This window comes from Protopterus annectens, chromosome 13.part0, assembly GCF_019279795.1.
Source record: "Protopterus annectens isolate FY-2018-M chromosome 13.part0, PAN1.0, whole genome shotgun sequence".
Classification (NCBI taxonomy): domain Eukaryota; kingdom Metazoa; phylum Chordata; order Ceratodontiformes; family Protopteridae; genus Protopterus; species Protopterus annectens.
Window position 1 is genome coordinate 313756005 of NC_056747.1, and position 26004 is coordinate 313782008.

A 26004-nucleotide genomic window follows, 5' to 3' on the forward strand; every position below is an offset into this window, starting at 1 on the left:
TTTGGGGGACTACTTCCATCACTTTTAAACTTGAAATGATGTGTAGAGTTATGTGAAATATGAACTGCAAGCCCATAGTTTAGATCTAAATTTTTAATATCCCTTAGATGGGGTAATATCTGTCAGCTGTTGATCCGTCTTGCCTATATAAAAAGGCGTGCATTGGCAGTAACAGGCTAGATAAACCAGGTGTTGAGTGTTGCAATCTGCAAAAACATCAAAGTCGTAAGCTCTATTGGTGCAAGGATGGACAAAGACATTGGTGCTGTCAATAGACATACAAGCTTTGCATCTGCGACATCTAAAAGTGCCCTTTCTGACAGTGGGCTTCTGATTAGTGAATCCATCCTTATTGCATAATAATCTTTTGAGATTCTTTCTATTCCGGAAGGCGAATCTAGGTGTTTCTCTTACAACATCCCTTCATCTGCAGTTAATATGGGCCAGAACCTTTTGACAATATCGCTTATTTGTCTATTGTCCATACTACATGTAAGAGTACAATTAACACGTGTTTCCTGGGTTCTTACTCTTGTGGCCATACTGCGTGAATTAACTCCTCGTTTGGAAAAGTTAGGATGTCCTTTTTCATTTTTAATATCTCTAGGGCTGGTTCCCATATCGAGATTTCTTTCACTATAGCCCCTTTCTTTTAAACTGGTGCGCAGTTTAGTGTACTCAGTGTCAAAATCATTCTTGTTGGTACAGAGCCTGGAGATTCTTGTTGCCTGATTTTCTATGATATTATCAAAGATATGTCCGGGATGCATACTCTTGTCAATGTAAGTAATGATTTCTCCATACAGGTTTCCTGATCTGGATGTAAGGAAATCTTAGCTTCCAAAAAAATCAATCGCCTCTCTGGAATGGTTGACCTTAAACTCTAAGAAACTGGTGCTGGAGTTAAGGTAATCAGTAAACTGATGAAGCTCTTCTTCATTTCCTTTCCACAGAATAAAATTGTCGTCCACGAAACGCCCATAATAAAGCATGCATTTATTCCAAGGATTGACATCATTTAGGACTTTTTCATTTTCCCAGTATGCTAATACTTGTGTACTTGGGCTTTCAATTCCAAGGACTTTTTTTGTGAAGCCTTTGAGTTTCAAGGTATACGGCTATGGGCATGTTTAAGGGATCCTTAACCGATAGCATCTTTCTTGAGTTCCACTTGATTGGTTGGGTGAGGGTCCTTCAGCCACATTTGCCCTCATTTTTAGAAGTGGCATCAGTTTACAAATGTGTTCAGAATGGCAGAAACTGCAGTGGAATTACTGTTGCTACATGGACAGCTTGGTAAGATTTAATGATGGCTTGAGATATTTGTTGGTGGTTCATTCAAACAATTACAAAAAGGTTAGCGTCTAGTTGAATGTAAATGTGACTGCCCACTGTGTAGAATAAAATCCTGTTGAATTAGGAGTAATAAGGCAGGTGAACCATTTTTATAGCACTGGTGTTTGTTAAGGCTAGTGTGAGGAACCTCCCCATGAGTATATGGGCATTGTTTTGCAATCCAGAATGTTGGCGGGAATGCAGCTGTAGTACCAAGTACCCCTCTGATTTCTTAGCTTCAAGAACAGAACCTGAATACTTAAGCAGATCCAGCTCAGTGTAACAGGAATGATGGTATGGTTGGGAGGTAAACCATTTCTGAAGGGTGGTAGGGTATTTGGCATATACTCACCAGAGGACTAGGAAAAACTAGAAACATTCAGATACATAATTCTTTTTAACAAGTTAATGTAGAATGCATTCTTTTGCTGAAAGACAAGAATTAGATTACAAAATGTTCTTAGAACTTGAAAAGAGGGCTGGGTAAGAATACAAAAGCATCATGTTATAGGAGGACCAACAAGTTACGAGATAGTGTGTGAAAATGCTGAATCTGTAAATGTTTTACATGGCGATAGAATAAGATTGGGATACATTGCCAATGGAATACCTTGAAGAGCTTTTGATTAGTAGAAGCATAATTTTACGCATTTGAGGAGAGTGTTGGCTGCATTCTTGGTGGGCTGTAGAGTTTGTGGATTTTATTTCCTAGCTGTTATGCAGCCTGGCTGTGCGAGTACAACAATTGTATATCCAGACTCCTGACAAGGTGGGCAGTAAGTTAGGGTGGCTGTTGATACTGTACTGTTTGGCAAGACACATTACATGGTAAGTATGTGTAGTAAGATGACACTTTTCAGAAATTTCTCTTGTCTTATAGAAGAGTACTGATTTAGTTTTTAATAATGTGATATCTTGAATTGTGTTTTCGCACTTGCAGATGTTTCACTTGGATATTTATTTTTGTAAATTGCTTTTGATTGTCTCGTGCAGGAGTTATTTTCAGTATAATGAAGTTGCCCAGAATGTAGAATGATCCTGGGAGAATCTCTTGAAAATGAATGCTTGTACTTTCGGAAGTATTGTACCAGGGAAATAATGTAATGCAATGTGGTTTCCCCCAAATCTAATTCAACATGGAGGGTTAATAACAGCTGTACTACAACTTAGCATCCAGATTAAGACATGAGCACATATAGCTCTGGTGTTGCCTAACATGTCTTGCAGGACCTGGGGAGGTTATACCTCCCCTATGTACACATAAATATTAATGGCTTTCTCTTTTCCTTTAGTTTTCTGTGTTCTATTATTTTGACAAAAAACATATAATTATGTCTTGACCTAATGTGCTACTAGTTAACTCCACCCAATACTGATTATGTTGCTGCAAATGTGCTTGTTTATTCCATAATTATCTGCTTTATTCATCATCACTTTGTATGTAATGCTGGTAAACGTATTCCGAATGTTGTACCACTGTTATTTCTCATGGAGCTTCCCCTCAACCTCAGCTGAAAAGGGCTTATTTGCCCAGTTGGATTTTCCAGGTAAACAAAAATAAATGTATAATAGTTACAGGTTCAGAAACTGCTGCATTTTCCATAATATGTTGCTATATAGCTATGATAATTATGTTCACAATTTGTTACATCTGAAAATCTGTTGACTTAATAGTGGATCTGAAAATCTTTTGACCTAGTATTGGAAAATTATGTTTTTTAAATTATAACAATTCAGTTTTATTCTTTCAAAGTCTCGGGCCACAGGAGCAGGTTCGGGTGAGGTTCCTTTAAAGAGTGAAGAATTTGAGGTGGGCGAACATGCAGGTGAGTTCTGCTTTTTAAGATATAGTGCATCTCATAGCAAGTAACTGCTTTGTTCAGGATCAGTATACCTGTTCTTCGATAATTTTATTATGTCCTTTTAGCCAACTTTGATTTCTGGGAATGCCCTATTTGAATGAAATTAAATTTGGTTATGTGTTACATTTGAACTATTTGAATTGAATTTAGTTTGCCCTAGTAAATCTACGAATCCTGGCTTTAGCGGATAGACCTAGAGTTCAAATTAAGCTTTTGATTAGTGTTAAATTTAGCAGATGGTGCTGCCAGGCTGAGAATGAAAAAGGTCCATGAAGATCAGTACTCTACCCTGGGAAACAAATACAAATAAAACAGATAAATGTAGGAGTTAGTTGGCATATTTATGTTTGTGGTAGTGTTATGGGCTATGTGGGTGTTTTGTCTTTTATCTGGGGTGTGCGAGGTTTTGCCTTGTCATAAGAAATACTTTGGATAATTCTCTGTACTGTTGTGTGCATTTTTTGAAAATGTCTTTTTAGTATTTTTTATGTTTGCATGTTGATATGATATTGCATATGATGATGACACCATAGTATATATTGTGCAGTAAAATATACCCTTAAAATTTAATTTATAGTTTTTAAAGTGAAGTCCTGACACCTGCATCTTGCCACTGTGCCCTGACCAACATGATGACATTAGCAGTATGCTTTTGTCATGGCACACTCCATTAGCTGAAAGCATACTAAACTTACATAAGGGCATGCTTCATTTAAGTAACACAGTCGACCTCCAAAGGGCATGGGGTAAGCAGCAAGTTCCAGGACTTAAGTTTAAAAGAAATAAAGGTGTATTTATTTTGTAAAATGCTTACAATGCACAAGTGTGCCTAAGATGAGCAACAGCTGTTGAGTGTCTGCCCCCATCAGACCCTACTTTTAAGTTGCCTTCCATGAATTTGATGTAAAAGAAATGTCCTTGCCCCACTTCCCTTTGCTTATGAGTTGTGGAGTACAGCATGCTGTAAAAAGTGACCAGAGTTGATTTGTAGCCTTTATAGTGTAGTATAGTATAGTACAGTACAGTATACGTAAAGCGAGACAGATTATTTGATGTAATGAATAAGCACATGGAGAGAATACTTTAAAGGGTAGTGAATCACCAGATCAGAATGGTACTATTTTGAATTGAGTAATTTAGAAAGAATTCCTCCTGTGAGAGAACAATATTATTTTGAGGGAGGGAGTCGCAATGTGTGCATGGTTGCATGATAAAATGGTTAGTCACTGCATAGAGAATGACATTAAAGGTTATAGAGATGTACTTTGTGGGAAATGAAGCTATGATGAAGGTGGTGCTGTTTTCCAAACAGATAAAACCATCTTACTCTCTTTCGAGTTTCCCTCTAGCTTACCTCATTTTTACCACTCAAAACCAGTAGGAAACTTTTCTATTTTCTTGCTAATGATCTTTCTAACCTTAACTATCATACTAACCCTCACCTCTTAAAAACTACCACTTATTGATCTCCCTTTCTTACCTTTCAATCTATTCAATACTTAAAAACATTTTTTGTAATTACTCTTTCTGTCAGATATTGTAATCCCACAATTTATAATTTATCTCAACATGTTAAATTGTACTGTAAATACTTGTTCATACATGTCTTGTGGAGCTTTTCTCCCCGGGCCTCTGCTGAAAATGGGTTCCTGACCCATTCAAACTTTCCCAGTCAACAAATGCCAATAAGTAAATAAATAAATATAAATAGTTTGTTGACCATTTGAGTGTTCTACCCCAAAATGAACGGTTTAACAGCCACAATCAGAGGTGTATAATTCACACACAAATACAAGAGTGGAAAGAATAATAGACAGCCACAGCTTAACACTGTATGGTGGTACTTAGATAAAATATATCATGTATAGTGTGTATCACACTTTAAGGAGTACTTTTCAGTAGGGACATTATATGGAAGGCAGTTTGATCAAGAAAGGAGAATAAGTGTATATAATTACCTTGTTGAAAGAATAAAGAGATGGTTAAAAAAAACTGCTCATCGCTGCAAAGTTTATTATGCTGAAGGGTTTATTGTAAAGTAGCTTATTCGGTTTGCTATTGTAAAGTCGAAGTGGGTTCGGTTGAACCCACTTCAGTCGAAGTCCAGAGGCCGAACGGTGACAATCTCAAACCCGACATTGTCGAAGTACGAATCTCGCCCCCATCTTGACCCATGTTTAAGCCCGTTCCGAGGTCGACATAGTCATATTTCAACAATGTCAGAATTTGACATTGTCGCTTTTGCCGATGTGGGTCAATGATCCCATCATTCGATGGGGTATGGCAGAGGTGAGAAAAAAACACTCTGTCCTTACATTTTTGCAGTGTGATGGATTTTAGGCAACTGTCCACCTCTTGTTTTTTTGAGGGGTCATATGAGGATCATGGATAATTGGCATCCCCAGATTCTGAGGTCAGAGAGCATGACAAAAAAAAAATACATTTGTATGTAAATAGTAGTGAACTTTGAAACCACAGATAATTTGCCTAGAAAAGGCAGTGGCTAAACAGTCAGAACCTTTCTTTAGAGAAGACTGTTTTAGCAGTATTCATCCTATTTGGGCTTCTACTGTCTGGTATCACTTGTTGTCCAGCCAGTTTTTCCAGTGGTTAAGCATCCTCAATTCGTGAGGCTAATGCTGTCCTCCTCACCAACTGTATCACCGCATGAGCCCCAGTATAACTCGTATTTAAAATTCGCTTCCACTTCTCACATTAAAATCATTGGTTGTGTGACTATACTTTGATCACAGGCAGTTTTAGTATTATTTTAAATAATTAATTTAATAAGTAAACATTGTATTCTCATTGTGCCGAATATCTTCTACTTGAATTTTTGAGTTTCCTTTGTTGTGCAGTCACTTCTTCACCAATGTCAACTAACAGAGGCAGTTAGAGTAGACACATTACCAAGGCTTTAGACAGAATATTTGCATTATGTTCTGTCACATAAAAATGCAGTTTTGATAGCACAAATGTAATCTGCTCTATTTGTACAACTAGTGTTTCCCAACTACCCCTCATGTGTTAGAAAAACCACAAATAAACGTACACAAAATGAAAGGCAGTGAAACCAGAGGTATAAAACAAAACGAACTCCACAAAAAATAGCGTAACCAGCTATTTTTTGTGGAGTTCGTTTTGTTTTATACCTCTGGTTTCACTGCCTTTCATTTTGTGTACCCCTCATGTGTACCTTCTTTTAGCCCACTACTTATCCCAGCACTCTACAATCTTTATAGTCCAGTTCTTGACCACATGATTTGCTTATTTCATGTTTCTATACCCATGAAAAAGGTACTTTCTAGTGTCCAAGATGAACTTTGCACCCTTAATATGGTAGGTATGCTTTCCTCCCTTTCTCTCTTTTTTTCTCTTGAGCTGAATGTGATCGCACTGTCCTATAGGTGACTTATGCAGACAGTTACTGTCCTTTTATGCCCATCCTCTGCTAAGAATACATTTCCTTTGTTTTCTTTATTACCCTGGTAGCCTTTCTTTTACCTTCCTGACTAGCTAGATATCCTTGTACCAGTAAGACAGCACAAATGAACAGTTTCTTGAGGGAAGTAATATAATCGTATTCCATTCAACCATTGCAATGAATGCATTACTGCCCAAGCTTGAATTCTGTTTACCTTTGCTTGCATTACACTTTTTTGGTACAAAATTCAGTGTTCGAGACTACAAGTAGCTGATAACCAAATATTTATACTTCTAGCAGACGTACATGCATATCATTGCAAGTTACTTCAGTACACAAAGTAGATATTTGTACCTACTGTAGGTGAACTGCTAAATCTAGAGTTGTTGCCCCCCTTTGAAGGTGAAGCTACCATTTAATGAGCAATTCTTTTCTCTCAGGAGTCAAAATGACTGCTTGTGTCTGGTGTACCCACACTTGTTTTGAAGAATGGGTACACCAGCCTGTCTTTGGTGTATCCATGCCTCAAAACAAGTGTGGGAGAAATATCTTTCCAGGCAGGAGTAAGTCATCTGGAACCATCTGTCTAGCAGAGTGACGTACCAGGAATTTGGGGATCCCTTCAAAGAATCCTTCAAAGAACACCACATCTCTGGATCTCTTTGCACTTGCTTTTGTGAAAACGGTTAATTTAAGGAATTATTTTAGTCAATAAGCTGTGACCATAATTGTACGATTGCTTGATTCTCTGTTGATTTTCTACTGTAATTTTGTACATTTATATATTTTACATGAAATTGTAGTCCAGTTTCTTTCTAGCTGTCCTAAAGGCCTTGTTTGTTGTATTATAGACCTAGTTTGCATATACTTTTGTTAAAGTTTATTAAATTGCATTAAATGTTTTCTCTTCTTTGAGCCTGGGTCGTGGCTGAAAAGGCTCAACAAACCAACTCTCCTACCCACATAACAAATAGAACCTATTCCTTGTCTTCCCTCAAGTCTTTGCATTTCCTTGCTACAACTTCCCTTAGTGTGTAACTATCATATGTCCTCATCACCCAAGCTGGACCTCTTCTTTCCTCCTTTATTGTGAAGAATTAATTCGGCATTTCTGTTTAATTCAGATTTTTAAAAGAACAGGATTAAGTCCAGTGTGACATAAAACTAATTAAAGCATGCAAACAAAAAAGATATTCTCCAGAGCAATGCATAGAGAGGAAAAACTTTAAATTTATTTTTATAATACATTTTCACATCTGTTTCTTTGTTACTCCCTGTCCTTAATAAAATGCTTCCCCTGGACAGAAATTGTCACCTCTGACATTCATTATTTCTGCTGTGTATTTTGAGTCATCCTTTTTCCATCTCCATTTTTTTCTGCTGCCTCTGTCTGTAGATTTGTTTTGTCTTTCTTAATTAATGTTGTATCCCTCCTGAAATACCCTTTAACTTTGTGTGACCTGCCTCTTTAATCCCCTATTGAACCACATTAGCTTATTTTCTTAGCTCCTGCATAGTTTATTATATAGTCTGTTTATCTTTATCCACATTCTGCTTGTCCCCTTGCCTCCCAATTTCATCTTAGATTCCCCAGTTTACCTTATTTTCCCTTCTGTAGACTGTTGTCCCCCACACCTTTCTGAACAGGACCATTGCATGTTTACTGTTATCCCGAGGGGTTCTTTTATTTCTAGGTCTTGAACCTCCCTTATCTTTACTAAGGATGATGTCCAGCATTTTACTCCCCATTTATCTTCCCTCTGCTAGTTGAATAATACCTGTTACTCCAGTACATACACTGTTTCTTCTTTCTGTCTGATTTTGGATGCAGGAGTGTGCCATATTGCTTATGGGAAGTTAGTCTGCTATCAGTACTATGTTTTTCCTGTCCTAAGGCATGCCTATCCTGAAGTACCTCGCAGTTTTATGTTCTGCCTAACGTAAATGTAAGCTGCTTCCTTTCATCTTTCATTTTCCTTTCTTCCCTATTGGGACAGTTGATATCCCAGAAATTCCGTATTTTGGTCCCTTTTCTCATTTCCTAAAGTTTTTGTCATACTTACAATGTTTGCCTTCCCATGTTTTATAGCTGTCTTAAGCTGTCCTGTTTCTTACCCAATTTGATCTTAAAGGTTCCCCAGTTTACCGTATTTTTACCCTTCTATAGACTCTCATATTAGTCAACATGACCCCTCAACATCTCCTGTTGTTTTCTTTTTCTAGACCTATTTCACTCTGTTCTCAGTTTTCTTGATTCTTTCACAGTGTGCGTCTATGAGTTTTTCTTTTGTCATGTCTCCTTATCTGTTTGTCTGCTTGCAACTTAGTGATACTGGTTCTGACATCTCTGTCATCTTCCTTGGCTGAACTACTCCCATTCTTGTTGCAGTATTTTCACCCACTTGCATCCTACAGGTCCTTGAACAGTACTGCTGTTTCACACCTAGAAAACCTGACCAAGCTCAGTCCCTCACCCTTCCTCCAACCCAGTTTTTAGTCATTTTCTTTATTAGATATTTGAATATTTATTTTCCTTATTGACTCTTAATTTGCTACACTTCTACCTGCATGATAACTATTACTATTTTCCCTCTTCTAATTCTTTGATTTGCCCCTTTGGTTGCCTCCTGTATTCCCTATCCTTTGCATCTTCCTCATCAGTTGTAGTTATTCTATATAATCTCTTTTTTTGTGAGGGTCCTAAATTACCTGATTCTTACTGTCCAGTACCAGATTGCTTTACTGTAATAGATTAAGAATGGTTGGTTTTCTTTACCATAGGCAGTGCAGAATAGTTGTCAAAGATGGTAACCACTGCTGGCAATGTTGACATCTATAGGTCAGAATGTGCCTGTTATACTTCCTGCTGACATCGAGGAAGGAAGTATCACATGTGCCTGTCAAAAGGTATGCTTGAACGATATCAAAGCCAAAGTAATTTGTACCTTGCTTGGTTGCTTATTCATTTAGGCAGTTAACAAAACAGATATTCAGAGTTAGAGGGGGGAAATAGCTGTGAAGTAACTGATGATATAGCCTCCTCTTCTGTCTTTCTAATAAATTCGTGCATATGGGTGTTAGACATGGCTCATAATCTGTAGCAGTGCAAAGCTACTGTTTATGATCATAATCTTCCCATTGCAGAGCTACTGATTGGTTAAAAGAAATGTCATTCGTTGTTTATAAAACCATGATTACACATTGGAGTGTATACAGAATAAAATTTAGGTTTCCAAGCCAGGCAAAGAACAGATTGTCAAGCACTAGAGAACTGTCCCTTCCTGAACTGTTTGCTTTATAGCAACATATCTATAGTAGTGGATGAGTAGGGATGTATTTAATAATCATACTTTATTGTAAGAAAAATAAGTTTTATTTGTTTCAGTGGCAAGAGTACAAATGTGGGTGTTGCTTATCTTTGCAAAGTGTATTTCTGTATCTGTTTATTTTTCGGGGGGGGGGGGGGCTAGTTATCCAATTATCTTGTTTTTTTTTTCCTGTCTTAATCAGAGACTGAAACTGAATTCTTATTTTAAGCTGCATTTGGTTGTACCAGAAGATGCAAAAGGAACTTACTACTTCCATTCAAAGTTTTTTTTCTTGGGGTATCTGTTAATATTTTTAGACTTCACTTGACTATGTGCTTGGCAGTTTGAGCATGTCATTTTCTTGTCAGAAACTGATTTGTTAGGTATTTTTAAGTGATCATATTACATGCTTATGTAAGGGTGCCTTCTACTTTAAGAACAACTTTTTGCCCATTTTACTCTTTGCTGGTCATTCGACCCACTTATTTACATTACTGAGTAAAAGCCAGCCAAAAGGGGTTCATCATCCAGGCAGCCATTGGAGGGTAGCTGAAGCACTTATCATTTTTTCTGGCATCCCTATTGCATACAAACTTGGCAGGTTAGTGGGGAGGGGAATACAGTTGACTTTCGGAGAATAGTGTCCTCACAGTTCCTCTGATATACCATCACTTATATCATTTTGTTAAACCCAGTAACAGTTAGGAGCTGTTCAAATGCAACTACCTTTTATAAGTGATAGTTTGTCAAAATTCAGTGTCCCTTCAAATCCAGAGAACATCGTATCCTATGCAGGATTGTTTGCAGAAACCTTGGTACAACCATGTCAGTAGCTGCATAGAGGCTGCTGTGTACCTACCCAAAGTAAGCCCAATACGAACTCTGAATCAAACCACCCTGGTGGCATCCCAAACTAAACAGGGTATACAAGAAAAGAAAAAAACATTTTTCTTTTCTTTTCTTATGGCTAAAATCAGGAAGTGCAACTTCCATAAAGATGAGAACACTCTCATCAAATTTAAACAGGCAACTAAGATGGTTAATTAAGTCCAATAAAGTTATTTCTGAGGTTGTGATAGCCTCACAGCAAAAGACAACCATAAGACCTTCTTCAGCTATGTCAGAAACCTCAAAGACAGCATACAGTAGTGTGCTGAACTGGTGGTTAATGTTACTACATTCACTGAGCAGAGTGATGTTGCAAATCTTTTGGCTGACAGATTAATTTCTAGCTTTAACCCCCTGTCATTCATCAAGAAATGCTCTCAAACATAACCCCTCCAACTATAAATAGAGATCATGTCCTGTCTGCACTCACTTAGGCGAAGAACACTGCCTTAGTGGGCCCCAACAATATGCCGGGATGCTTCCTGAATAGTCTAAAATACGACTTACCAGGGCCACTAGATCACTATTTAGCTATAGTCTCAAAACAGGCTTTGTGCCACGGGAATGGAGGACTACAACAGTCATCCTCCTCCATAAGGGCGGCCCATCAACAAATCCTGGAAACTGCAGACCCGTTAGTCTGACTAGTCTTGTTTGCAAAGCCATGGAAAGAATTATCATTGAAATAATCATTAAAGACATTGGAAATCTCCAGTCACTGGAACCATTCCAGTCTCTCTTCCCCAGAGGAATGTCATGTCTACTGAACCTGGCGGACTTCTCTGAAAATGTTATCAAGACAATGGATGAAGATAAAATGGTGCATACTGCCTAACTTGATCTGGCTAAGGCATTTGATAACAATGCAAGAGTTAAGCCATTGTAACAAACTTATGAAATTAGGCATACATCTCCTGTATAATGCACTAGATAGCTAGCTGGCTCACAGATGGGACTCCAGGAGGTTAGGATCGATGAGACCACCTCCACAAAGAGGCCGGTCTTCAGTGAAGCCCCTCAGGGCTCTGTGCTGGGATCAGTCACCAAGGCATTGGGTGAAGGTAAAATGGTGCATACTGCCTACCTTGATCTGGCTAAGGCTTTTGATACAGTACCCTACACAAGCATTGTTAACCCTCCTCCCCATTTAATGCACTGGATAGCCAGCTATCTCATAGACAGGACCCCAGGAGGTTAGTATCGGTGAGACCAACTCCACAAAGAGGATGGTTGCCAGGGTAGTCCTTCCGGGCTCTGTGATGGGCCCACTCCTGTTTGGCGTCTACTTCTTTGAAGTCAAAGCTAATGTTAAGGGCCTCTAGCTGACCAAGTTCACATTTGATTACAAACTGTGAGCAGTCATAGAATTCCCCAAATGCAAACACCCTACAGGAAGGTTTAACACAGATAAATGACTGTGCCAAAGCTGGTGCTTAAAATCCAGTGCCAAGAAATGCATTATAGTACCATTTGGGAAGTCAACCACCCTAGGGAAACTATATCATCGCTAAAACACCCCTGACTCACTTGTCAGGAATCTATGAACTTGTATAGGTAATAACCTAGCCTTCGACAAAAATGTGTTTAAGGTAGTAAGAACATTCTTCTCTGTTGTTCAACTTATAATTAAGGGCATGGCATCAAGGTCCAGGGAAGTTGTCATACCACTGTACTCTGTCCTCATAAGAACCACCATGGTGTATACAAACATCAGAACTCCTAGATCCAAAGACATAAATTTTGCTTGCCACATAAATAAGATATGTTGGAAAAATAGATGAGTATCTCAGAGAAATCCTATTCTTTGGAATCGGCTCCCTGCCCATGTGAAACAAACTTCCTCTCTAACTCTATTCAAGCATAACTTGAACCAATGGATAGGAAATTGGAAACTCACCCCTGGTCTGGCACCTGTCCTGGATGGACAGATGCGGACAGTGTATCATGTCATAACCAAAAAACACCACCCCATAAATGTCTAAAACAAAGAAACTTGTGGGTCATATTTGTGTTGCACAGCTAGAATTATAATGGTCTTAGTGGTCATGGTGGTTATTACCTTAGTATTCACCTATAAACAAGTAGTAGTGTATCCAATCAGGCCTGCTCCTCTGTAATTTCTTTCATGTGGCAATGGATTTTTGTCCAGTTAGGAGATGATGATAGGAACCTTGCTTTTTCAATAAAAGGGCTTTTGCATGGCTGTTCTCCTTTTGACATAGTTGTTCAAAGGCAGAACGTCAGAGAAGGGAGTCCTTGATGATTGATTAGGGTTGAAGATAGAAAGTTACCTTTTTTAGTAAGCGGTCTTTCACACAGAGGTCTTCTTGTAAGGCCATTCTTTGAGGGTACCACCCTCTGTGAGGGGGCATGTTTTGGTGGATGGATGGCCAGGATGGTTTCAAGATATAGTGATGGTGTGGTTTCAGCCCCTCTATGTATCAGACAAAGACATTTTCAGTAAATGACTGTTCTGTTCCCAGGGTTCCCTTAAAGTTGAGGCCTCATTGTATCAACCCTACTCATTTAAAGCAAACTTTGGCAGTAGGAAGGAGAGCTGTAAATACAGTTGGAAAGACATTTCTGTGCTTTTGTGTCTAGGAGAGGTGCTGATGGGAGGATGTGGTATATATTTTTACCAAACGACTTGAACAGCATATTCTGAAATTGTACAACTTTCCAGAGCAGTGATTACTTGTCCAGAAAATGAGGTTATTCATATTCACCCTCTTGTCCAAAAAAAAAGTCTGTACATAAGTCTAGAATTTCTCCAACCTGATAACCACTTCAAGGTGCAAAGTTTAGAATGGTGACCTTCTGGTTTCCTATCTTCTTGCTTCCCCAGGAATCCTGGATGGTGAATTGTGGACCTGAAGGCATTTAATCTTTACTGTAGGTTTCTAATGTTTAAGGGAAGAAGCATCATTTATAATATGTCATTGTGCTGTCTAACAGCTGTTCCCAGTTTGCTTTTTAAGTGATTGGCACTCAGTAGCATTAGCAGCTCTTCATCTGAGTAGGATTAATGTTTACTTTTAGATGGATGGCTGCCTTCTGCAGGTACAGTCAAAGGGCCAGCTGGGGCAACACCTCAAATTTGTGATTCAGTTTAAACAGCGTTCAGCTCTTGTCTCCTCACAGTGCAAGGTATTTTGGGGAGCTGTGCTTGTTATGATGCAAAAGAGACTTTTTTTCTAAAGTAGAGGTGAAGTTTAGTGATTGTTTTTTTTTTTTTTGTTTTTGTTCTGGGGAACCCAGTGGTAGTCACAGCTTTTAGTCAGTTATGTATTTTATAGGGGGTCCCTATTAGATAAATGAAAAATCAAAATCTAGAACGGCTGACAATTCGAAAAATGCCATTCTTTGAAATCACTATTGTGAGATCACGGTACAGTGAAGATCAGAAAATGTGCCCTTTCCTCAGTGAGATCTCTGAGTTGGTATATATAATTAGCGGGGGGGGTGTAGCCCCCACAATACTTATTTCAAAGAACAGCATTTTCGACTTTTCAGCCATTCCAGATTTAAATTTTTTTGTTTATCTAATAGGGACCCATGTAGGGCACATTCCTGCCATCATGTTGGTGTCAGATGTGTACTTGTCATATGGCACATTCCTGCCATAGTATTGATGTCAGACATGTACTTGTCATAAGGCACATTCCTGTCATTGTGTTGGTGTCAGATATGTACTTGGAATAGGGCACATCTGCCATCATTTTGGTGGCTCAGTATACCAGACGACTTATGAGAGAGCGAGATCATTGACCTGGTTTAAAGCAGCAGAAATCACCTCTGCGCTACCGGGCTATAACTCATTCTACACCCTTTGGCCATAGAACATGGACTGAAGCTCCAAAGGCGGTGGTGTCTCCATATTCATAAAGGATATGCACACCTCCAGACTAGTAGCCCAGCATAACACATCTGAGATACTTCAGGTACAACTAACATTGGGTAAGATGGCGATTCAGGTCGTAGCCTGCTGTAGGTCCCCAACCATGTCCCAAGACTCACTCCACGTTCCTAAGTACCCTGTAAACTATTAGGGTCCAACCCAACACTCTCATACTAGGTGACTTCAACTACCCCTCCGTCAACTGGGAAAACTACTTATGCACCAATACACTGGCCCAACACTTGGAATTCATCAATTCCAATGCCTTGGACCAACTCATTCTTACGCCCACTACAGGAAGCAACATCCTTGACCTGGTTATTACTAACGTGCACCTGTTGCTCTATACCGATAGTCAGTTCCTCCCTGGTTAGAACCGACCACAAACTAATCACCATGGAAATCCACATCTCATCCACAACCCCCTCAATGGTAACCACCATGAAAAACTTCTCCAAACTGACTTTGGGCACCTAAAAACAGAGGTGGCTAACTTCACTGCACCCATGTCAATGGAAAATAGATGCATGACTGCTGAATCATACACCAGTGCACTGTACGAACACGTACATAAATGCTTGAAACTAGCCATACCCAACAGAACCAAGATGCTCTCCTCCAAAAAAGGAAGCCAATCTGGTGGACCCTGCCATTAATAAATTCTACAATAGAAGGAAGAAACTGTTGCAGAAAAAGGTGAATTCCGAAGACTGGAAAAACTCCCTTATTAGCCTCAACAAAAAGTTGAGATCCCTCATCAAAATCTCTAAAGCCAGCTATGAAGGCAGAATTGCAGCAGACACTAAAAACAAACACAAAGCCTTCTATAGCTATATCAAGAATCTTCACGGTAATACCCAGGTTTGCTCTGAGTTATTGCACAATGGTACCTCCTATACTGAGCCAACAGATATTGCCACCATACTGGCCGACAGATTCAGTGCCAACTTTACCCCTCTCTTCCTCCCCTATAAGACCAATCATACAGCACAGGTTAAAGCTGCATTGTCCAAGGCCAAGAGTACAGCTTCCATGGGACCCGACAATATCCTTGGATGTGTTCTACATGAACCACAAAGTGAACTGGCACCACATCTGTGTGTTCTGTTCAATCACAGCCTCACCTCAGGCTTTGTACCTACCGAATGGCACACTGCTACAGTCATCCCTCTCCATAAAGGGGGAGTGACTACAGATCCTGGGAATTATCGCCCATTAGCCTGACGAGTCTGATATGTAAGGCTATGGAGCGCGTCATCATGGACCTACTTAACAAGGATGTAGGGAATCGCCAAACTCTAGATCCCACTCAGTTTGGTTTTGTGAAAGGTAGATCATGCCTGCTCAACCTGGTTGATTTCTTTGAGTAGGTCACCAGAGCTGTGGATGAGGGCAAGGCAGTTCATGCAGCCTACCTCAATCTGGCTAAGGCCTTTGATACCATTCCCCACTCAGGAATTATTGATAAACTTATCAAACTAGGCATCAACCCCTATATCACTAGGTGGTTGCAAACTGGCTCACAGATAGAACCCACAGTGTGAAAGTAGCGGATTCCAAGTCAGACTGCTGACCAGTCACTAGAGGAGTCCCATAGGGATCGGTCCTGGGTCCTCTCTTGTTTGGCATCTACTTCTCAGAAGTCCAGGCCAACATGGAGGGACTCTGGCTGACCAAGTTTGCAGACGACTGCAAGCTGAGAGCCATTATTAACTCACCATGTGATGTAGACACCCTACAGAAAGGCCTCACTGAGACCAATGACTGGTGTCGAAACCGTGGCCTTAAGCTTAATGCCAAAAAATGGGTTATCATCCCCTTTGGGAAAAACTCAGTTCCCACTAATTACCACATTGATGGGAGCCCACTGAACATTGAAGGTATTATAAGAGATCTGTGGACACAGGTTGTGACAGCACCCCCTCCTTTGACCACCGCATTGCCACTGTGGTCAGAAAGTTCTTCTATGTGGCACACCTCATTACCAAGGGTTTTGCTTCCAGGAAGAAAGAGGTCATCATTTCTCTCTACTCTTCCCTCATTAGGCCAGTCATTGGGTATAATGCCCCATTTGGCACATACCTCACTAGACACATGCAACAGTCGGAAAGGCCATAAATGTACCTCATGAAGAGGATCCTAGGCCTTAAACACATGCCCTACGTGGACAGACTCACAAAAACTACAGCTGTTCTCTGTCTGATATCGTCTACTAAGAGGTGATCTCTGCTTGACTTACAAAGCCATGTCTGACCCAGCTCTGTTAGAAATGCTACATCTAAAGAAATCCCAATCCCTCTGCACCACATGCTCCAGTGACCCCAATTTCATCACCACAATCAGCAGAACATGCTGGAGGGACAGGTTCATAACCCAGAGACTGCCCATGCTCTGGAATAGACTTCCCATACATGTCAAGCAAAGCACTTCACTGGGCCTCTTCAAGAGAAATCATGATGAGTGGATGTGAAATAGAAAGTTCACCCTGGGGATCACTCCAGTGGCTCTACTTGATGGAGGCACTGGGAACTAACGGGTGACATGATGTCAGGTCACTTCTATGGGCTAAGCTTGTAAAGGCTTCAGGGCCATTAGCCTAGTATGCACCTATGAAGTGGACATGTATTCAGTTAAAGATCCATTGGACAATAAAACTTTGCTTCCGTGTTAGAAAGGGTTTATCTTTGCAGATGTCTGTAGACTAATTTAGTCTCTCTCTCTCTCAAATGAAAATGCATCCTAAAGTGAGCTTGGCCATTCAAGAATTGTCTAATCCAGAGCATTCTTCTCATGGTCACTGAACCTGGTAGTGGTATGGTACATAAAAAGAATGGAACATGATCTTTACAGTTATGAAGAATGGTTATGGACTTTAATGTGTTTCACTGTTGCAATAATAACTTCATGTAATTTCCTGCTGTAGAAACCTTTTGGTCAGCCAAAACATCAGGGATGTGTTCCCTTGCTGCAGGCCCTGCGGACACCTTCCCCTCCATTGTCAGGGTGTTTGGGTATATGGCTGTTTTATCCAGTGCCATTTTCTCAGTTCGTTGTTGCCATCAGAACCTGTTACAACCTTTGAAAAGTGTGTATGTCAGTCCAAAACCAAATGCAGGGCTTTGAGCCTTTGCTTCCCCAGACATTAAATTGTTATGAAAAACAGCTTTCCTGGTGGCCATCAACTCATCTATAAGAATCTCTGAACTACAGGCACTAATGTTTAAAGAACCCTTTATCAGGTTTCATCCAGAAAGTTTTTCACCAAGAACTAACTCAACCTTCATACCCAAGGTGGTAACAGAGCTCTCCCTTAAACACTCCAACTTCCTGGCTTTTCCCCAAACCAATAGAATAAAAGAGAGAGAGAATTCTGCACTCCATGGATATGCACAGACAGCTTAGATTTTACTTGGATGAGAGAAAAAAATTTCAGAAAGTCTGATCAGCTCTTTGTGGCCTTTGCCCCTAAAAAAAAAACTGAGCAAATGAGTAAGTAAACAATCTCTCTAAGTGGATCTCTAACTCTATTTTCTTTTGCTAGAAGTATCATGGCAAAAATGTTTCTGAGCATATTAGAACTCCTTCCACAAAGGCCATAGCTGCCATTGTTGAAATGGGGGGGGGGGGGTCATCCTGAGATATTCTAGAACCAGCCATCTGTTCTTCAGTCCACACTTTTTCAAAGCACTACAATTTAACCTATAGCTCTAAAGCCAGAACTGGTCTTGCTTCTGCAGTCCTGATATGTTCTCCAGCCACCCCGCCTATAGCTTTGGTAGTCTTCCCAATACATTACTGCAGCAGTGAAGCACAGTATGGTTGTGTGTACTTAACGGAAATGTAGATGTTTAATTGTCGTCATCCTTGCAGTATCTTTTCCTTCCCACCTTCCCTTCCTCATGACTCTGATTTAAGCTAGGCTCCCTTCTATCCCTCTCCTTTGTCATGTCCCCCTTCAGGTCTGTTTACTGTAACCCTGCTGGAGACGGTGTAGGTGGGTTGTACTCCTGGACTAGGGTTGAGAGAGTGGGGCCTTAGTCCTGTGAAGCATTAAAGACCCACGAAGATGACGCTGGCTGATGATCATTGCACCCCAACGTCCTGACTTCATAGGGGAGGGTATTCCCTGGACCAGGAGAAGGGAAATAAATCTCTGATATTCAAGACCACCAAAGAGTTTTCACAGCAGGAAGTCCCAAGAAGTTATTACTACAAAAGTGAAGATGGTCAGATATCTGCATTTATGGTAAGTGGACACAACTGTACTTTGGGGAGTTGACTGCATCACTCTGTTAATTTTGCAGCTCTCATGGCAGTTTATAGTTCTGGCGAACCATCATGTGAGTCGCTCAGTTCATCTGGATCATAATTTGCAACTTAACCCACAGATGGCTTTTCTGTTTACATGTACCTGCTTGACCATTGATATTAAGTAGTTTACATTCAGGATAATGCACAACTGCAGAAATTTTGAATGAGACCACTGGATGCTGTTAAGGAGGGGGATGCAACACCTGCCCGATGTGTGTTCCCCAGTTCCAGACTTCACAGGTTCTGCCAAAGGCAGGAAAGGCAAAGGTGCATCTCCTTCTCATAACTCCTTTTGCCGCAAAGGTGCATCTCCTTCTCATAACACCTTTTGCCAAACACAGACACTATTCTCTTTCTGTCCAAAAGAATATGACCCTATTTTTGCATTTGTTTTCCACGGAGATTATTCTTGCTCAATGGGGAAGCATATTTCACCACTTTCTTGCATCTTAGAGCTTAAAGTCTGAACTTTTCTTTCCATACTGAGCATAATTCTCTCTGGATGCAGTCAGGATGCTTTAGGAGTCTTGGAAGCCTTTGTAGAAAGTTTTGTTAAAGTGGAAAATACATTCATTTTCATGTCAGGAGAAGGTCCTTTTTTCTATACAAGTAGAAATGCCAGTAGCTGTGTCGCATTACCCTTTTTACTTTCTTCTGTTAAGGTAATTGTTGTTCACCTTGTCAGTTTCTCTTCCTTAGAAGTCTGCTGTGCTTTGCTTTCCTGTGATTAAACTCTTCCTTAAAAAGGTTTTGAACAATTGACAATCCGGTCATTGTGGAATATCCCCTTGTGGGATTTGAATCTTATTCTAGGAAAATTGAAAAAAAAACCCTCAGTTTTGAACATGTTTTTCACTTCCTAAAGTACTTGCCTTGTGAGATTATTTTTTGGTACTTCCAATTCTGGAACTCCCCTAGTTGAATGCAAGACCTAATTCGTTTTCCATGCACTTTTTTCAAAGGCCTAGTGTAGCCTTGGTTGCCAGCCTTTCTCCTATGCAAGTAGTCAGCAAAGTAAAAGATAAGAGCCAAGTTTAAATTCATTCATTAAACAAATCCTTTAAGACCCACATTGGATGTGATTTGTCCTTCTAGCTAAGAAACCAAATAACAGAACAAAAGTGTGCATATTGATTTTTGAGATTAGTCACTACAGTCTCAAAAAGCAAGTTGTGTGTAAACATATTAGCAGTCCTGATGTGTTTTAGTAATGCTGCTGCTAGGTACAGCCATCATTTTAGCTCATTACAAAGCTACAAGGGAAGCCAAGAAGTAACATGTGGTTCTGGAGCAACAGGTTGCAGACCTCAATTTTATTAGAATGTTTATGTTGGACATAGTACTGAAACAGAAAATCAAGTTACCATCCTTTTATCCTCTTCACTTGATCCAAGGAACCAAGAGAAAATGTTTGCATCTTTTGGAGTTAAGGTAACTGTGTGTGTTCGTTTCAGAAGTAACCAGAATTAGAAAATGTTCCTAATTAGTATCAGTACTGCAGGAATTTAAAATATGATTATTAGTCAGAGTTGGACTTGCCATTTTGCAACAGTTGGACCATACTTGGGTCACTTAGTTCAAGTTTTGAGCCATGGTCATTTGAGAAAGCTACATTTAGAAGACAGTGCCATGTACATCTTGCTCTATTTTGCTGTTTGAATGTTAGCTTGCTATACTTGGATAGTTTTTCAGTTACCCTTAAGCCTGAATCTTGACAATGTTTTTCCCTTTTATCTCTCTGTTTATTTGGGCAACTTGTTTTATATTTTACTTATGATGCCCAGCAAGAAAATTGCCAATAAGAGCTGTTGTGGCTAAAAAAAATTAAAAGTTTTTTTTTTTTTTTGTTAAGAAAATTGTGATTCTAATTGTTGAATGTGATTCTGATAATTGTGACTGCTGTGTTAAATTCAGTAAGAAAAGGAGCTGGTTGTGAGGTGTGGAAGGATGGAGCGCCAACTGTGGTCTAGGTGATGTGCATTCATTTAGCAGCTTTGGAGTTGGAGGAGCTGGCTGGATGAGGGGTGGAAGTGAGTGAGTGGCTGATGTCTGCTTGCTAGTCCTAAGAGGAGTGATTGGTATGTGTCCTACTTGCAGGAGCAATACGTATTGGACATGCCTTAGATGGTCCAGGCAAGAAGGTGGGATTTTGGTTTTGCATTGCCCTGGCTTAGTGGATGTGTGAAAGCACACAGGTCTGTGGGAGTCCAGCATAGCAGGTATGGCACTGCCCCCAGTGGCCACTAGGGCAGAAATAGGTTAGTAGCAAGTGGAAATCAGAGTTCCTGCATAATGAACACCCATAATCCCTCAACTTGCACCTCTCTTGCCATGTGTTCTGAGATGCTGAGAAGTGGGGGTCAGTGAACAGTGGCTGTGGGCTTGATGGTCTGATGAAAGTATTGCCTAAAGAGAACATGTAAACATTTTCAAGAAGAACTTATATTTCCAAGTTTCTTGGTGCATAAGAAGTTAATTACTTTAATGCCTATTTCTTGTAATGGGCTTCCTTCTGATAGTCAAAATACACTCCCAAGTTTAAGCATGTTGAGAAAGGTAAGCCTTGTCTAAAAGAAACGAAAAACAAAGTGAGGTGTCTTATATATATATATATATATATATATATATATATATATATAAAAAAAAAAAAAAACGAAATTTGCAGAAGTGTCCAAGGTGCTGGATCTTGGGCATCTGGTACTGATGATTAACTTGTTAGCTTTCCAGATTTGGCTGCCAAGACTCGATGTAGCTGAGATTTTCAGTATATATTGTTATGTCTGCTGCTGTGTTTGATGTCTTCAGAATTGAATATTTGTGGGAGATGGCATTTTCCATTCTAACTCTTCAATATGTAAAGTAGATGCCCGGTAGTTACATATTGTTTATTCCCGATTTGTCCTGGATTAATTTGCTTTTTCAGAAGCTTGCTCAAGTTTCATGAGCCCCTTCTAAGCTTTCTACTGTCATGACTATGCTTCCATCTTGTACTTCCTTGTATAGCTCAGAGGAAGATGAGTCCTTAGCCTTTAATGTATTCAATACTAATACTGGGGGTGGAAAAGTTGTCTTTTCTGGCTCCCCATAGACTGGACTACATGTACTTGCTTCACAGAACCTCACGTCACACAAACCCAGTCACAAAAACTTGTAACTAACAGCTTGAGTGCACAGATTGTAATTCTGTACATAGACTGTTTAATTTGCAGGCAGCTGTGACTACATAACTCCCCTGCCCTACCCATATTAGGTCTTTACCTCTCATACCCCCTTACTTATTATTTTTAGTATGTTAAGGTTGCTGTACCTTGGAGAAGGAGCACCTGCCGACAGGCAACGTAATATGTTTTGCACTTTTTTTGAGGTGTTTCACTGTTGGATCCAAAGCTGTCATCATATATACCATCACATCACATTACTGTACTAAGAACAACATAGTTACACATTTCAGAGTAGTAAGCATAAGTTTGGCTGCATGTCCACTGTCCTTCAGGATAACCCACTTCTCATTGCAGTTTCCCACATTGCAGGTCACCCTAGAGTGCTGTAAAAGACTTAATACTGCAGTACTTGACTGATTTTTAAAGAAGAGTGAGGCTTGTATATCTACATGTGCTTGCTGTCTTGGTATTTGCATACCTGTAAGTGTGCATGAAGTAACTGCATTTTGAAACACTCTTGTTTCCTGGAATTCTGCTGCAAGTTAAAAGAATCTTGATTTTTGTCAAGGCATAAATAAGTATTTCAAGTTAAATGAAGATTAGTTAGTTACATAATTCATTTGAGATATCGAAAAAAATGTAAAGCGAAGCAATGATAATGTACATTATTCTGAGATCTTCCAATACAACTAATTTTTAGGATTTGGCATTAGTAGGTTCTAGAAGAGCTTGGAAGCTTTTGTTTACACAGCAGATATTTGTGACAGCTTGCGTTTTACATAATCTTGAATACATATAAGAAAAACTTATCTGATGTTTTCATTTTCAGAAATCTGTCTCTGATCCAACCTTGTCTGCATATTTTCCAGATTCTTGGATCTGAATCTCGAGCTTCTTCCCTTCCCCATAACAACCCTAACTTCTGCATTACCTCAGATCTCATTTGCTGCTCTTACGATTCAGATGTGGATCACACTCTGTTGAGCTCTGGATTTGTTATTACATGAAATTTCATGAGTAAAAGTAGAATTTAGTTTCTCTCTTACTGTTTCTGTTTTTTTTATATATAATCCTATCCTGTCTTTAGTAGTGTCCCCTTTCTGATTGCTTTTTTGTACCCGTTTTTTTCTCTGGTATTCCTAGTTACCATTGTTGGTAACCCCTTTTCTTTTCCTTACCTGTCTGAGAGTTTTGGAACCTTCTCTTTCCATCACAGCCTCGGTGCTGGACAGCTTGGGTCTGATTCATCACTCAAGATGGGAGTCTAGGCTTATCGGCTCTGGTGAAGTTGGCTTCAGCTTCTCCCGTTACTTGTGCTTTCAAGGTGGTGGAGAGGATTTTATCTCCCCTGAGAATGTTTTTGACTCTCCTTTCTTTAGAGTCTACCACCATTCTCCCTTCGGATCGGACTTCTAAGCCTCATCCCCACTATTCCACAGGGACAAGCTGGCCCATTCAAGCTTCCATCTATTCCAATACCTCTCCAGATCATTCCACTAAAGAAGTCCCCCCGGAAGAGTATGCCGAAGGAGGTACTTAGATTCCTCACTAACTTGGATAAAGGGGAAGGGCTCCCCCAGATCTCCACCAGAAGACATCTTCTTCAGAGGTATCCTAGAGATCCTTAGCCAAAAAGATGGATTGCCTTCTGATCCCCGTTCCCAGGAGGAATCAGTGTTCCTAGAAGCTTTCAGGTCCAGCCCATCTTCGTCCTGTGTTTCCCCTTCACCAAACTACCTCATAGACTGTGTCCTGCTGGGGATGGAAGGAGCAAGATACAGTAGAACAATTCCCCATCATCCAGACAAGATTCTTACTGCACCCAAGGACGCACCTTATTGGATTAAGGAAGTTCCTGTAGATGCCATGGTTGTGGCAGCAGCCACTAAGGAGCTGGCTAAACAAAGCTGCTGTGTCCATCCTCCTAATAGATAGTCTAGGACGATGGATAGGCTTGAAAAACAGGTTTACACTTCAGCGACCTTTGCCTTATGGTCACTCAACTATTTGGCACATTGTACCAGATTACACAGACTTAATTAAGGAATTCTCTATGTCTAGTCCAAGGTCCATGTCTGACGAGGAAGAGAAAAAGTTTTCTTCGCAGTTGCCCACCCTTCAATCAGTTTCTAACGCATCCATGAGGTTAATCTCTCATACAGCAGAAGGTTCATTACGGGCGGCGTTTTCGGGCATACCCATTAGGAGACGTGCTTGGATCTGCTTGCGTGACTTTGTGGAGCCCTTTAAGTCTTCTTTTATCATGCTTCCTTTGCTGCATGTTCTTTGTTTGGGCCCACAGTAAACAAAACACTTTCCCATAGTGAGCAGGGGGGAAAGGCCTTGTCTGCTGTGGGAATCCATTTTTCTACCCTGCAGAGATCTTTTTCTAGCAATCAACGCTATGGTAAGAAGATGTGGTTCTGAAAATCGCAAGGACCTTTTCAAGACTCACACAAGGAGAAATTTCTCCCAGAGGCAGAGGGGGAAATTCCAATGGAAGGTGCCATCTCCGAGGTGCACTCTTGACGGGTTGCTGGACTGTTCTTTACTGGTGGCAGTCAGGGGGCACTTATCTTTCATCCAGAAGCCATGGCAGCCATCACAAAAGATTCTTGGGTGCAAAGGATTATATCCAGAGGGTGTTTCATTCCCTTTTGGCAACATTCCTAACCCAAATAGTAGAATTTTTCTCCAGTATTCCACCCAGTCAGTGGGAGTTAGCAGCCCTAGAGATTCAAAGACCGAGACAAATGGTCTTCCGGGACGCCCCACCAAACCAGAAAGGATTTGGAACGTACTGAAGGTTCATTTTACTGTCAAAGAAAACAGGGGATCTAAGGTCCATTCTGGATCTTGGCAATTTAAATAGGTTTGTGAAGAGCTCCAAGTTCGAATGATCATGGTTCAGGCTGTTCTGCCTCTTATACAGCAATATGGCTGGATGTCTGTCTTTAGTAGACCTCCAGGATGCATGCTATCACATCACGATGAACAGATGTTATCAGAGATTCTTGTGTGCTCGGTTGGTGGCCAGTAATTATCAGTTCAGAGTCCTGCCCTTTGGGCTCACCACAGTCCCCAGGGTCTTCACCAAATGTATAGCTGCAGTAGCAGCTTATCTCAGACTGCTCTGATTCATTGTTCCCCTATCTAGATGATTGTCTCCTCACTGACCTAACCGGTCGTCTCCTCGAAAAAGTCAGGGACTACTTACTACAATTATGCCAGTCCTTTGGGATCACTGTCAGCTATTCCAAGTCCTAACTTTGACCGGTTCAAGTCTTGGAGTTTTATAGGAACTTGCCTGGCTACAACAAATCAGTTGACCTTTCTTCCACCATACAGAATTTAGACTTTGATTACGTCACTCAGGGATTCTTTCTCATCCTACTCCTCCAGTAAAGTTGGTTCTTCTTGCCTTAGGGTCAATGGCTGTGGCAATTTCCTTGCTACTAACTGTTTCCACAAGTGGATACTTCAGTGGACTCCAGCAGTTCAATGGTCGATAATACAGCTAGCCATGAACCATCCAATAAAACTGTCAGGTTTGCAAAGACTCCTTACTTGGGTAGATTCAGTCAGATGAAGTTTGTCAGGAGTCTTCCCTTTGTATTTCCGCACCCCTATGGCCACAATGACCACGGATGCCTCCCATTTGGGGTGGGGAGGCATTATTGGGATGCACTGTCCAATGCATGTGGTCCCCAGAAGAGACCAATTTGCATATCAGTGTCCTAGAGAAAGTCTCAACTAGGAAGATATATAAAAGCAAATGAAAACAATTTTCTTATTGGGCACAGCAGAGAGAACTGGA

The 26004-nt window shown here is 40.3% G+C and overlaps 1 protein-coding gene across 1 annotated transcript in view; it reads left to right on the forward strand.

Annotated features, from left to right (window-relative positions):
* LOC122787284 (myeloid-derived growth factor-like) overlaps nucleotides 1–26004 on the forward strand; it is a 341278-nt gene that overhangs the window by 237637 nt on the left and 77637 nt on the right. Inside the window, exon 5 of the mRNA XM_044053905.1 lies at nucleotides 3089–3161. Within this exon, the coding sequence (XP_043909840.1) occupies nucleotides 3089–3161 (73 nt within the window). The remainder of the gene's footprint in view (nucleotides 1–3088; nucleotides 3162–26004) is intronic.